At 47.6% G+C, this 11073-nt stretch overlaps 5 protein-coding genes across 5 annotated transcripts; 2 read left to right on the forward strand and 3 right to left on the reverse strand.

Moving 5' to 3' along the window:
* Positions 1-265: 265 nt before the first annotated feature.
* Positions 266-2962, forward strand: BDV59DRAFT_209068 (phosphoketolase family protein). Its single transcript, XM_073695323.1, has one exon. It carries the CDS (start codon positions 370-372, stop codon positions 2833-2835), a length of 2466 nt encoding a protein of 821 aa, XP_073546182.1. The 5' UTR covers positions 266-369; the 3' UTR covers positions 2836-2962.
* A 520-nt stretch (positions 2963-3482) lies between these two features.
* BDV59DRAFT_69849 (uncharacterized protein) lies at positions 3483-3857 on the reverse strand. The gene is made up of 2 exons (XM_073696926.1): positions 3711-3857; positions 3483-3645 (listed from the first exon to the last, which is right to left on the reverse strand). The coding sequence occupies exons 1-2, from the start codon at positions 3816-3818 to the stop codon at positions 3589-3591; spliced, it is 165 nt and encodes a 54-aa protein (XP_073546183.1). The 5' UTR covers positions 3819-3857; the 3' UTR covers positions 3483-3588.
* Positions 3858-5298: 1441 nt separating this feature from the next.
* On the forward strand, positions 5299-7066 carry BDV59DRAFT_209070 (major facilitator superfamily domain-containing protein; the record flags this gene model as incomplete). Its single annotated transcript, XM_073695324.1, has 5 exons — positions 5299-5501; positions 5563-6072; positions 6125-6281; positions 6337-6672; positions 6731-7066. 5 exons carry the CDS (start codon positions 5299-5301, stop codon positions 7064-7066), a joined length of 1542 nt encoding a protein of 513 aa, XP_073546184.1.
* Positions 7067-7143: 77 nt separating this feature from the next.
* Positions 7144-9698, reverse strand: BDV59DRAFT_209071 (Zn(II)2Cys6 transcription factor; the record flags this gene model as incomplete). Its single annotated transcript, XM_073695325.1, has 5 exons — positions 7144-7886; positions 7949-8134; positions 8183-8802; positions 8995-9281; positions 9398-9698. The coding sequence occupies 5 exons, from the start codon at positions 9696-9698 to the stop codon at positions 7286-7288; spliced, it is 1995 nt and encodes a 664-aa protein (XP_073546185.1). The 3' UTR covers positions 7144-7285.
* A 90-nt stretch (positions 9699-9788) lies between these two features.
* BDV59DRAFT_182630 (flavin-dependent quinone reductase) lies at positions 9789-10844 on the reverse strand. The gene has a single exon (XM_073690383.1). The coding sequence runs from the start codon at positions 10710-10712 to the stop codon at positions 10095-10097; it is 618 nt and encodes a 205-aa protein (XP_073546186.1). The 5' UTR covers positions 10713-10844; the 3' UTR covers positions 9789-10094.
* Positions 10845-11073: the final 229 nt, after the last annotated feature.

An 11073-nucleotide genomic window follows, 5' to 3' on the forward strand; every position in this document is an offset into this window, starting at 1 on the left:
GGTATGCCCGATGGCAGTCTATCAAATTACTCTCTCCACTCCGTGAGAGCTCACCTCCCAGGACTTGGTGCAAGATATCCCTGCTTCACCCCATGACGCACCAATTACACTCCCAAAATGAACCATGTCCTATGGATCATGATGGGTACATTGACGGCCGATACGTCATTGACTCCCTGCTGTATCCACGAATATCCGGATCCGGGCAGCATCTTGGACCATAAAGCGATAGTGTACGCGTCAAGCTGCTATACCCCTCATTGCTACCTGGTAGACTGCCCGTCATTTAGAAAGAAGCAGATGCCCATGTCTTTTGCAGATTTCACATTTCCACGACACCAACGTGCTTAACCATCAACAACACTGACAATGGCATCAACGGTCGGTAAAAGTAATGATCCGACAATCGTCGCCTACGGTCCGGCGCGCTCTACAATCAAGGGCCAGCCTCTTGGTGCCGAGGAGATTCGGAAGACCGATGCCTACTTCCGAGCTAGCATGTACCTCTGCTTGGGCATGCTTTACCTACGCGACAATGTCCTGCTGAAGGAGCCCCTTCGGACCGATCATCTCAAGGCCCGACTTCTGGGCCATTGGGGATCAGATGCTGGCCAATCGTTTACCTGGATTCACATGAACCGTCTTGTCAAGAAGTACGACCTGGATGTTCTTTTTGTTTCCGGTCCCGGCCACGGCGCCCCGGGTATCCTCTCGCAATCCTATCTTGAGGGTGTATATTCCGAGATCTACCCTGACAAGTCTGAAGATGTTAAGGGAATGCAGAAGTTTTTTAAGCAGTTCTCTTTCCCAGGTGGCATTGGCAGCCATGCCACCCCGGAGACTCCCGGCAGTATCCACGAAGGTGGTGAACTGGGTTACTCCATCTCTCATGCCTTTGGCACCGTCTTCGATAACCCAGACCTTATTACTTTAACCATGGTTGGTGATGGTGAAGCTGAAACTGGGCCCCTCGCAACCAGCTGGCACAGCACTAAGTTCCTAAACCCTTGTGTGGATGGTGCGGTTCTCCCCGTTCTTCACCTTAACGGATACAAGATCAACAATCCTACTCTTCTGGCCCGTATTAGTCACGAGGAACTTGAAGCTCTGTTCCATGGCTATGGATGGACCCCGTACTTCGTGGAGGGTAGTGACAGAGAAAGCATGCATCAAGCGATGGCAGCGACGCTCGAACACTGCGTCAACGAGATTCGGAAGTTCCAGAAGCAGGCTCGGGAATCCAACAAGCCTTTCCGGCCTCGTTGGCCCATGATTGTCCTCAGAACACCCAAGGGATGGTCTGGGCCGCGGGATATTGACGGAAAGCTTTTAGAAGGTTTCTGGCGATCCCACCAAATTCCTATTCCTGATGTATGGTCCAACCCTGATCACTTGAAGGTGCTGGAATCATGGATGAAGAGCTATAAGCCCGAGGAACTTTTCGACAAGAACGGTAAGATTATTCCGGAGTTGAAGGAACTTGCACCCACTGGCAACAGACGCATAAGTGCCAACCCTGTCGGGAATGGTGGTATTCTCCGCAAGCCTCTCGATATGCCCGACTTCCGGGATTATGCTTTACAGGATATCCAGCCTGGAATCTCAATCCGCGGTAGTATGGTCAACATGGCGAAGTGGCTTCGTGATGTTGTCGCTAGCAACCAAAAGACCTTCCGCCTGTTCGGCCCCGATGAAACTGAATCCAACAAACTTAGTGAAATCTACAAAGCCGGAAAGAAGATTTGGATGGGCGAGTACTTTGAGGAAGATAAAGACGGAGGAAACCTGGCCACTGAAGGTCGAGTGATGGAGATGCTCAGTGAACACACTTGCGAGGGCTGGCTGGAAGGTTATGTTCTTTCTGGACGTCACGGACTGCTCAACAGCTACGAGCCTTTCATCCATATCATCGACTCCATGGTCAACCAGCACTGCAAATGGATTGAGAAATGTCTTGAGGTCGAATGGCGAGTCAAGGTTGCCTCTCTCAACATCCTCCTCACCGCTACAGTGTGGCGTCAGGACCACAACGGCTTCACTCACCAGGACCCTGGCTTCTTGGATGTCGTTTCAAACAAGAGCCCAGAGGTAGTCCGCATCTACCTCCCTCCTGACGGAAACTGCCTCCTCTCCGTGATGGATCACTGCTTGCGCAGCGCGAATTATGTCAACGTTGTCGTGGCTGACAAGCAAGATCACATCCAGTTCCTCAACATGGAGGAAGCCATCGAGCACTGCACCAAGGGTGTTGGTATCTGGGACTGGGCAAGCAACGACCAAGGCGTGGAACCTGATGTCGTGATTGCTTCCTGCGGTGATGTACCTACCCATGAGGCCTTGGCTGCAACAGCTCTCCTTCGGGAGAATATCCCGGACCTAAGAATTCGGTTCGTCAACGTGGTCGATCTCTTCCGATTGATCTCGAAGATCAATCATCCCCACGGCATGACTGACCGTCACTGGAAAGCCGTGTTTACTGAAGACAAGCCTATCGTTTTCAACTTCCATTCCTACCCCTGGCTTATTCACCGCCTCACATACAAACGTCCTGGCCAACATAATCTGCACGTGAGAGGATACAATGAGAAGGGAAATATCGATACGCCGTTCGAACTGGCCATCAGAAACCAGACCGATCGATACAGCCTTGCTATAGATGCCATTGATCGGGTTCCATCACTTCATAACAAGGCTGCCTCCGTCCGTGAGAATTTTATCAACGAACAGCTCGCAGCAAAGGTGTGGGCCTTCGATCACGGCATTGATCCTGACCATATCCGGAACTGGACTTGGGCCTATCCTAGAAAGAAGAAGCACGATGGCGATGGCGACTAAGAAATATACATATGGCAGTTATAAATATAGGCGCTAAACCAGTCAAACCTTCTGCTTCAAGAGTTTTAAAAACTTTGAGATTTCCCAGACATCAAGCATTACCCTATCTCCACCTTAACAGATCGGCATAAGTTATCACATATGTGTTAAATAATTGATCATTACTTGTATCCGATAATAAATAGTCTGGCAGAATATTATCTTTATTTGATTTTCTTTCCCTTTTCTCTGTAAATGCCATGTTATTCAAGGCATCCATGTGGTGTTTTTTTTAACAAGCAATAGAACTTACCGATATTGTAAAATTAATTTCCCTACAAAAGTTGTGTTTATGTATAAGCTAATTTTCATTTTAAATCCCGGAGCCCTGACTGAAGTACACCGCCACGCCTACCAGTCTAGGCAGTATGGTTTTATCACCATTAATATGAAGAGGAGCAGGAGGGTGCGCATGTTCGGGGTTTCGGATGTCAACTGGCAGAGCGCAGGCAAATGCGAGCACCGGTTCGGGAAGTAGCCCATAGAACTAATGAAGTGAACCGGACTCTCTAATTTCAATTCCTGACTCTAAGCGAAGAAGATCCGAAAACTTTCCGTCGGCACGACTCAAGCATTAATTGTACCAATTACGACACGCAAGGATGTATGTCTCGAACACATTTTCCTCGTTTGGTGCTAGATAGATGTGTGCCACGTAGCATGATAGCCCTCACATTTTCCAGAATGTTTCCGCAGCCACGGGAGAATTATCCTTTAACAAACAGCTCCCTCAGGCAAGCAATACTTAATACGCGGATCGAATCCACAGCACTAATTCTCTCAGTTTTAGAAATGGCGTGTTGACGACAGTTTATAAACGATGGAAGAGTACTCACAACGGGTTCACTAGGAGGACAATCTTTTTCCGACTCGCATCTAATTTGAGCCATAGCGGTTGCAAAAAAGCATGCAGATAGCATGATCAGTGTACCGTAGATCTTCATTTCTTAATTGGATGTTCTGGATGAATAGTCAAAAAGGATTCTCGACTCTATATTGGCAGGATGGGACGTACGAGGGCTGAGCTTTATGCAATGAATCAGAAGTAGATAACTGCTGCATATATATCGAGGAATAACTAGAAAATCATCGCGGTCAAGGGCACTTTGAGGTTTTATAAGCTTTTAGAGTAACGGTTGTTCTCGTATAAGTCTTGCTAGATGACCTCATATCCCTGTCCCAAAAAAGGCATGCAGAAGAACACGACGCCACTCAGACGGGTATACGAGGTTCTGCTGACAAAACACCACCAATGTTTCATTCATAGATTAACTGACTTCTTACTTGTACCACCAAGGGACAACCCGAGGAAGCTCTTCCTTGGCACCCCTTATTCTCCATGACACGGTCGTATCTTATATGCATTCTTGCTTGGCCTCATTATCCAATTGGCGAATAAAAAATGTCATATCTGGATTCCAGACAGGGTAATATCCTCGTATGGCTCGATATATCTAGGATGGAGCAATCTACTGGGCGTGACACCACCTGTGGCAGAAGCCACACTGATACCGGTAAATTAAGAGTCAAAAGACGGACTTATTCAACAGTTTGCCATATTTGGAGAGTAGATGTTAGGGCCCGGGTTTTTATCTAGGTAATACGTATGCACAAATTTCCAGGCCTCAGGTTGGTAAGTTGCTATCCGATAGACATTGGAAATCAACCCATGCCAAATCGGATGTCTTCTCAGCTCTAAAAAGAATTAAATAAATAAAATAAAAAATGAAAGAAAGAAAAGAAAGAAAGAAAGAAAAAAAAATCGTCAATTAAGAATATGCCGTAAAAAGAGATCCGGCGCTGTCATATGTGAGCAGAACGACTCTGGTGAAGAACTTATTTGCTAATATTAGACAGAGATACCAGTTATTGTATTCTGCCTAGGTCATTTGGTCTGTCCTTAAGCAACACCAACCAGCCTCCCTTTTCGAGTAATTATTGAAAGCTTACACTGAAAGTAACCGAACTTAACCGGTTCAATAATGCGGTAGGCTGGGAGGTCGAGTGTCACTCGGGGTCCTATCTCTGATCTACGTACTTTCACCCAACAGAACCTCAAGCGATCTGAACTCATAATGTTCCGCTTAAATGAGGTATTTCTGGGAAGCGGGCATGGGGATTGGAGGTTACGCATTCCAGAATGCCTGAAGGATGCGTGAAGGCTGGTCTTTCACATTCCAGTAATAGGAAAAGGATATGATCTGCAGCGTGACCAAGACAAGGCCTGTAGGAGACTTTATAATTACCAGGAAGAAGGGGCCCCGCGTTAACGTAGTCATTATAAAATCCTCAGGTTGTACAAATGTACAGTGGATGACATAGCCCTATCAAATTGAAGGCTACCCACCACCAACGCTTGGACAGGCCGCTAAGTAAAACGAAAGGCACTGAGCCTTGTTTGCTGGCGATCGATTGGGCTACATAATGGCTAGAGACATCGAGAATAGGGCTTCTCAACGCCCTGATTGCTTTTCCAGCACGGTGACTGAGTGTCTTTTTGTGTTGACGGTTACATTCGCCTTCGCGCAGTCGACGATCTTCTCTGGTATGGCTACAGTCATGACAGATTCGATAGGACGAGACCTGGATATGGGAAACGAGATAACGTGGATAACTGCTGCACCACTGTATGCTCGATCAACCTCAAATTTGAGTCACCACAATACTAACATCATAATCGAAAATTAGTCTCACCAGTGGTGCCTTCGTCCTCCCCTTCGGAAATGTCGCTGATATGGTTGGGCGAAAACACATATTTGTCGCTGCGATGACCATCTCGACACTTACCATGACAATAGCAGGCTTTACAACAAATGGCATCTCTCTCATTATTCTCAACGCTTTCTTCGGGCTGTGCTCTGCAGCTGCCGTAACACCTGCTCTTGGCCAGCTCGGTGCTGTGTACCAACAGCCATCAAAACGAAGAAACAGAGCATTTGCATGCTTCAGTGCTGGGAACCCACTTGGGTATGTCAGTGGATCCTTTATCTCCGGAGTTGTGATGCAACTCTCAAACTGGCGGGCATGCTTTTGGACTTTCGCCATTGTGAATGCTATTTTTACCATCTTGGTTGTGTGGACGGTCCCTTCTCATTCGGTCGCAAGAAAAGGGTCGTTGTGGGATATGTTATCTCGGTTCGACCTTGTTGGGGCACTTCTAATTACTGGAGGAGTATCTATGCTTTCTAGTTCTCTAACGTACGTACGCATCTCAAAGGCCTGGGCATGATGTCGCTAACATATTCTGCAGGCTGGGAGGCACGGCGCCCAAAGGATGGGGAGCTCCGTACGTTCTCATTCCCTTGATACTGGGGGTTGCGACTATAATCTGTTTCATCCTGTGGCAAGCGGTGTATAAATATCCACTCATGCCCCTCTATGTGTGGCGGGACCTGGACTTTGCGACCGTAAGTAGTTGCGGTTGATGATAGTGGGACAAGGGTTTTACTAACTAGAGCACAGCACATTCTCAGTATATCGATAGGAAACGCAGGCTTCACGGCAGCAACTTTCTGGCTATGTCTCTACTTGCAACGAGTCAAAGATCAGAGTCCGCTATCAATTGCACTGTATCTCCTACCGCAAAACGTCAACGGAGTTCTTATAAACATATGCATCAGCTTCCTTATGCACAGAGTTAGCCACATGCTTATAACGGGCGTCGGTGCAATTGCATATATAGTGAGCTTTTTGCTTCTCGCGTTGATACAACCCGTCAGCAAATACTACTGGGCCTTTATATTTCCGTCGCTCATGTTGGTGGTTGTCGGGTCTGAGCTTCAATTCAATGTGGCAAACGTATGTTTCCCCCTCCCTTTTCTAAAACGGTTGATTCTAACCAACCACTTCCAATCAGAGTTATGTCATGTCTTCCCTCCCACAAGCTCGTCAATCACTAGCAGGCGGGATCCTCAGCGCAGTAAACAAGGTTTTCTCCAATATTGCGCTCACTATATCTACTGCTGCGTACGCCACCGACCTACGTCGCACAACGGCAGGGGTAGGACAGCTGCGCCTTGAGAAAGGCTACTCGGGTGCATTTTGGGTGTCGGTTATCTTCGCGGTGATGGACCTTGGGCTGGTCTTTTTTCTGAGGGCAGATGGCAAAGGATACGACAAAGCCTCCCCTCAGAAGGTACAACGTAGCTCAACTTCTGACGAGGAGACGGGATCTGATGCGACCAAGGCATAAACAGGAGCATGCATGAGTCGCAGCAGGAGTATATATTGAGCCCCTCAAGGAGAGATACGTTTTGGCTGTGAATAGCTTAGATAGATATATATTCAAAGACATATACTGGTTTTGGAGAACAATAAACATTCTGTTTATGCACTCGATATCAGCCAAATGAAGTGCTATCTCAGAGTAACATGATACATTAATCTATCAGCCTAGGCTTCCAGTTCGATGTCATTCACCGAGCAGCGGTAAGTACTCAAGTATCTTCTGAAACGAATCGGTGTCTTCATTCAATTCGCTGCTGTCTCCAGAGGCAGTTGATGCATCATCCGCGTCCTGCCACGAAAGTAGTAACGATGATGACCAAGAGTGCAGCACTTCTGGGCCGAGATAGGTGTCTTCCATTGACTGCATCCATGCTGGGACGGTTGGTCCTACTTTATCGACGCGGTCCGAAAAGCTGAGGTCAACAGGACATAACATAGAAACCTTCTCAACGGGGTTATCTAGCGTGGACATGACTTCGTCAATGTATTGAAGAAGGCGAACGTAGTGTTTCAGGCGGAGTTCAAATAGCACTGGTGCATACTCAGTACGATGGGCTAAATCGGTCTGCCCGGTATCAGTGTTAGACAATGTGGACTTCTGACACAATTGAAGTGCTCTCCAGGTGATGTCCACAATGCGTCGCGTGTAGTACTTGGAACTGAAAATTCGATTAATTTCCACAAATAAAACAAGCATAACCTCGCGCTTTTGCTTGTCTTCTGGTGTTTTCGAGAGCTCTGACTCTATGCTTAAAAGAATCTGTGGAAGCATAGTGTATGCCACCCTGAGAGCAGTCAGCTTTGAACCCTGGTATATACGGAGTGTATGTGGATGTATATCACTCACGCGCTGATGGGAAGCTTATCGGCGACTCCATTGATGATGAGTTCTTTGACTTTATGTGCAGTTGAACCAATCGCGGCCACCAGATCTGACCGGCAGGACTCGATTCGCTCCAGGTCCTCAAATTCCAGTGACTTGGCTGTACTTATCAATCGACACATATGGTTTGAGACTGCCATTCGAGCAGACCTGAGGATGTTAGTACAGATGGGATTATCGTCGCAGCCGAGGACTTACTGGTAATATATAGAGAGCAGATTAGAACATAACGCGAGTGAGGAATGTAGGTAGAAGTCCTTCCCATCCATATATCCCAACCAGTTCAGTTCCCATTGTAACAGTACCGACTTGGCTCTTTCCAGCTTTTCTATCTTCTTCCTTGTGTCATCCGTTCCTGACAGTTGCGATCGGGTTGTGGGATAGACTATCATCACCAGATCGGTCACAGTGACCACAAAATGACATAGGCTGGCCAGTACTTGGCTAAGCGCAGTCTTAATGTCCAGCCCATAAACCTCGGAATTAAAGGCTTCGTCCTCAAGGTCATCAAATGTGAGGCCTTGCTGGGGCAGCTCGTATTCATCAGGAGTTATCTGTATCGGTCGTCGCATTCCCAGTGATATAAGGCGGTCACGAATTAAACAACACCACCATACGCGTTTGAGGTCGGAGGTATTCTTGCCGCTAGGCGATGGCATGTAATATATGTTGGCATTCTCCTTTTTGGCTGATTCGATAGCAATCTTCAGCCACATGGAGTTGGTCGATGTTTCAGAGTCGGTGGTATAGTAGGAGAGCAATAGAGTAGTTTGAGCGATGGTGAGGGGGTCAGTTTCGGCGCCACTTTCATAGAGAAGCTGGCAAGACATTTAGACGATGCAGAGACGTGACAGTTACGTAGAAAGAAATGTGGCTTACCTTGGCTCTACGGTACAGATCATCTCTTGCAAGAAGTAAGGATTCGTGACCACATTGCTTGGCTACTTCAACCGGCACGAACTATGAGTGGGTCAGCAAAATAAATACACAGAAAAGGGCTCGGAACTTACAGGAGATGCAGCAAATAACATTGCCCTGAATAGAACGATCGAAATTTCTCTCGTGCCTGTGTCCCTGCCGCGATAATTCCTCCAGAATGCAGCCTCGTCGACCAGCGGTAGGCATGGGTGAACGTAGAGAAAGTAGTGCCTCACAAGAGCATCTAATGCATTCCTGCTTGGTACACGCAGACAACCATGTGTTTCCAGCAGGACAATCTTCTCAGGTGTCAGTCGTTTTAGGCCCGATGCATCTAAACAGGGATAGTCGAATAATAATGATCCCTTGGTGATCGTCCCTGTTAGGTTAAGATGCGAATTAGCCATGGCAATCATGCTATAAACGTGATAAAATCTTCTGAACAGATATCTCGTAGCTTTCCCCCGACTCCGTGCTTTGAGGCCCTGTACATACCGACATTGCTCCTCAACTTGCTCTGCGGGAACGTTCCGCGCTGGGGATTTCTGATAGGTGCCTTGAACAGCTGCTTCACCCCCGATGGTTGTCGAATGGTCGGCTGCAAAGTACAAGGATACTGGTCTAGACGACAATTTGTGCAAGGAAACCCATTTATCACTCCATCACAACGAACCTTGCGGCGATGACAGCGTTCACAGGCGCGGGATGACCGTTTCGGCCTTTTTCGTTGATTGCTTTCTCCTGCAACCAAACGGGACTCGTCCGAGGCCTTCAGTGGATATCTCATTGGATCCATTGTTTGGAGATCTTTCTCTGAAAAGCGATGTCTAGCAAGGGACACTCTCCTATAGTTGGCAGATGTTCAGGAGTGAGTCTTGGAGCTTACCGTTAGGATGGACGGATGAACGCGGGGTATGGGGTCCCCACAAAATCCACTTTTAATAATCCATTCCTCTTCCTGAGTTAGCTCTACTCCATATCGCCTTTATGGGGCGGTGGTCTGATGGCCCGTAGGCAATTTCATTGGATGACATTTACCGTGAACGAGTCAGCGCACTGACTCAGTCCGTTTCGGTTCGGCTGTCTTCAGCCTGAGCACATCCCCATGTAGCTAGCTCTCCATTTATTTAATATGAAGGATCCAGACCATTCTACATGCTGAGACCACTAACCAACACATATGCCGTACAGGTCACAAGTAGACCTCTGTCGACCCAGAGCACAACTGCAATAGTTCGCCAAAAGCCACCTTAATCCCGTCGCGTTCCTCCGCCCATAGACCATCGTCTTGCCTTAGTCCCAAATCCCTTCCTCTCGCCGCTTGAACGACAACTTCCTTGTCTGGAAAGGTGAGAAGGACAGTCCGTTCCATGGGATTCATTCGCACCCCCTGGAGAACTTGACGCAATTGTGCCGCAGCTTTGCCACCTCCGTGACCACCGTAACTGACTATCAATGCGGGTTTCCCCTTCCACTCGTGGTAGAGATAGTCAATAGCGTTTTTAATACTGGCCGGATAGCCCCAGTTGTATTGAGGAGTGACGAAAATGAACGCATCGTAGGAAGTGATTTCCTTCGACCAAGCCTTGGTATGGGCATGCGTATATTGGTTCACCGATGAAAGCTGCGAAGGAACATCCGGTTCGTTGCAAAGAGGGAGGTTCCATTCCGCAAGATCGATGAGAGATATATCTGCTGCTTGGAAGCCGTTCTTGATGGTATGCAGCACAAACTCCCCGATTTGCAGCCCAGCCCGAGGGCTCCGTTGGCTGCATACGATGAGACCTATTCGGGGAAATTTCGTTTCCATGTGGTTGTAGATCGTCTGGTTCTGAAAAATGGGGTGGTGGATTTTCTTTTTAGAAAATCGAATTTTTGGGGGTTGCCTAGCTTTGGTTCCTTCTGCTCCGAACACCGACTTAATGCCGAAGAATGCCACATCAGCGTATTCGTGGAAATTAACTCTAAATGAATAAATACCACTTGGAGCCTACTGCCATGAACTCAGGACTTCTGGTGGAGATATGGTAAGACTTGATGAGGGTGCCCACTCGGGTTATACTCAGAGGAACTCTTGACATCCCTCCTTGTCACATCACTGGCGATGCACTCTTAGGAACGAAGTGAATTGACAAAAGGGCTTATTGCAATGGTTGGGCCACAAACATGTA

Source organism: Aspergillus ambiguus (genome assembly GCF_047715705.1).
Source record: "Aspergillus ambiguus strain CBS 117.58 unplaced genomic scaffold BDV59scaffold_25, whole genome shotgun sequence".
NCBI classification, from domain to species: domain Eukaryota; kingdom Fungi; phylum Ascomycota; class Eurotiomycetes; order Eurotiales; family Aspergillaceae; genus Aspergillus; species Aspergillus ambiguus.

Coding starts and splice junctions, on each gene's coding strand:
- BDV59DRAFT_209068 (XM_073695323.1), top strand. CDS start 370: ATGGCATCAACGGTCGGTAAAAGTAATGATCCGACAATCGTCGCCTAC.
- BDV59DRAFT_182630 (XM_073690383.1), bottom strand. CDS start 10,712: ATGGAAACGAAATTTCCCCGAATAGGTCTCATCGTATGCAGCCAACGG.
- BDV59DRAFT_69849 (XM_073696926.1), bottom strand. CDS start 3,818: ATGAAGATCTACGGTACACTGATCATGCTATCTGCATGCTTTTTTGCA. Junction 3,646..3,710: donor GTCCTCCTAGTGAACCCGTT/GTGAGTACTCTT, acceptor TGAGAGAATTAG/TGCTGTGGATTCGATCCGCG.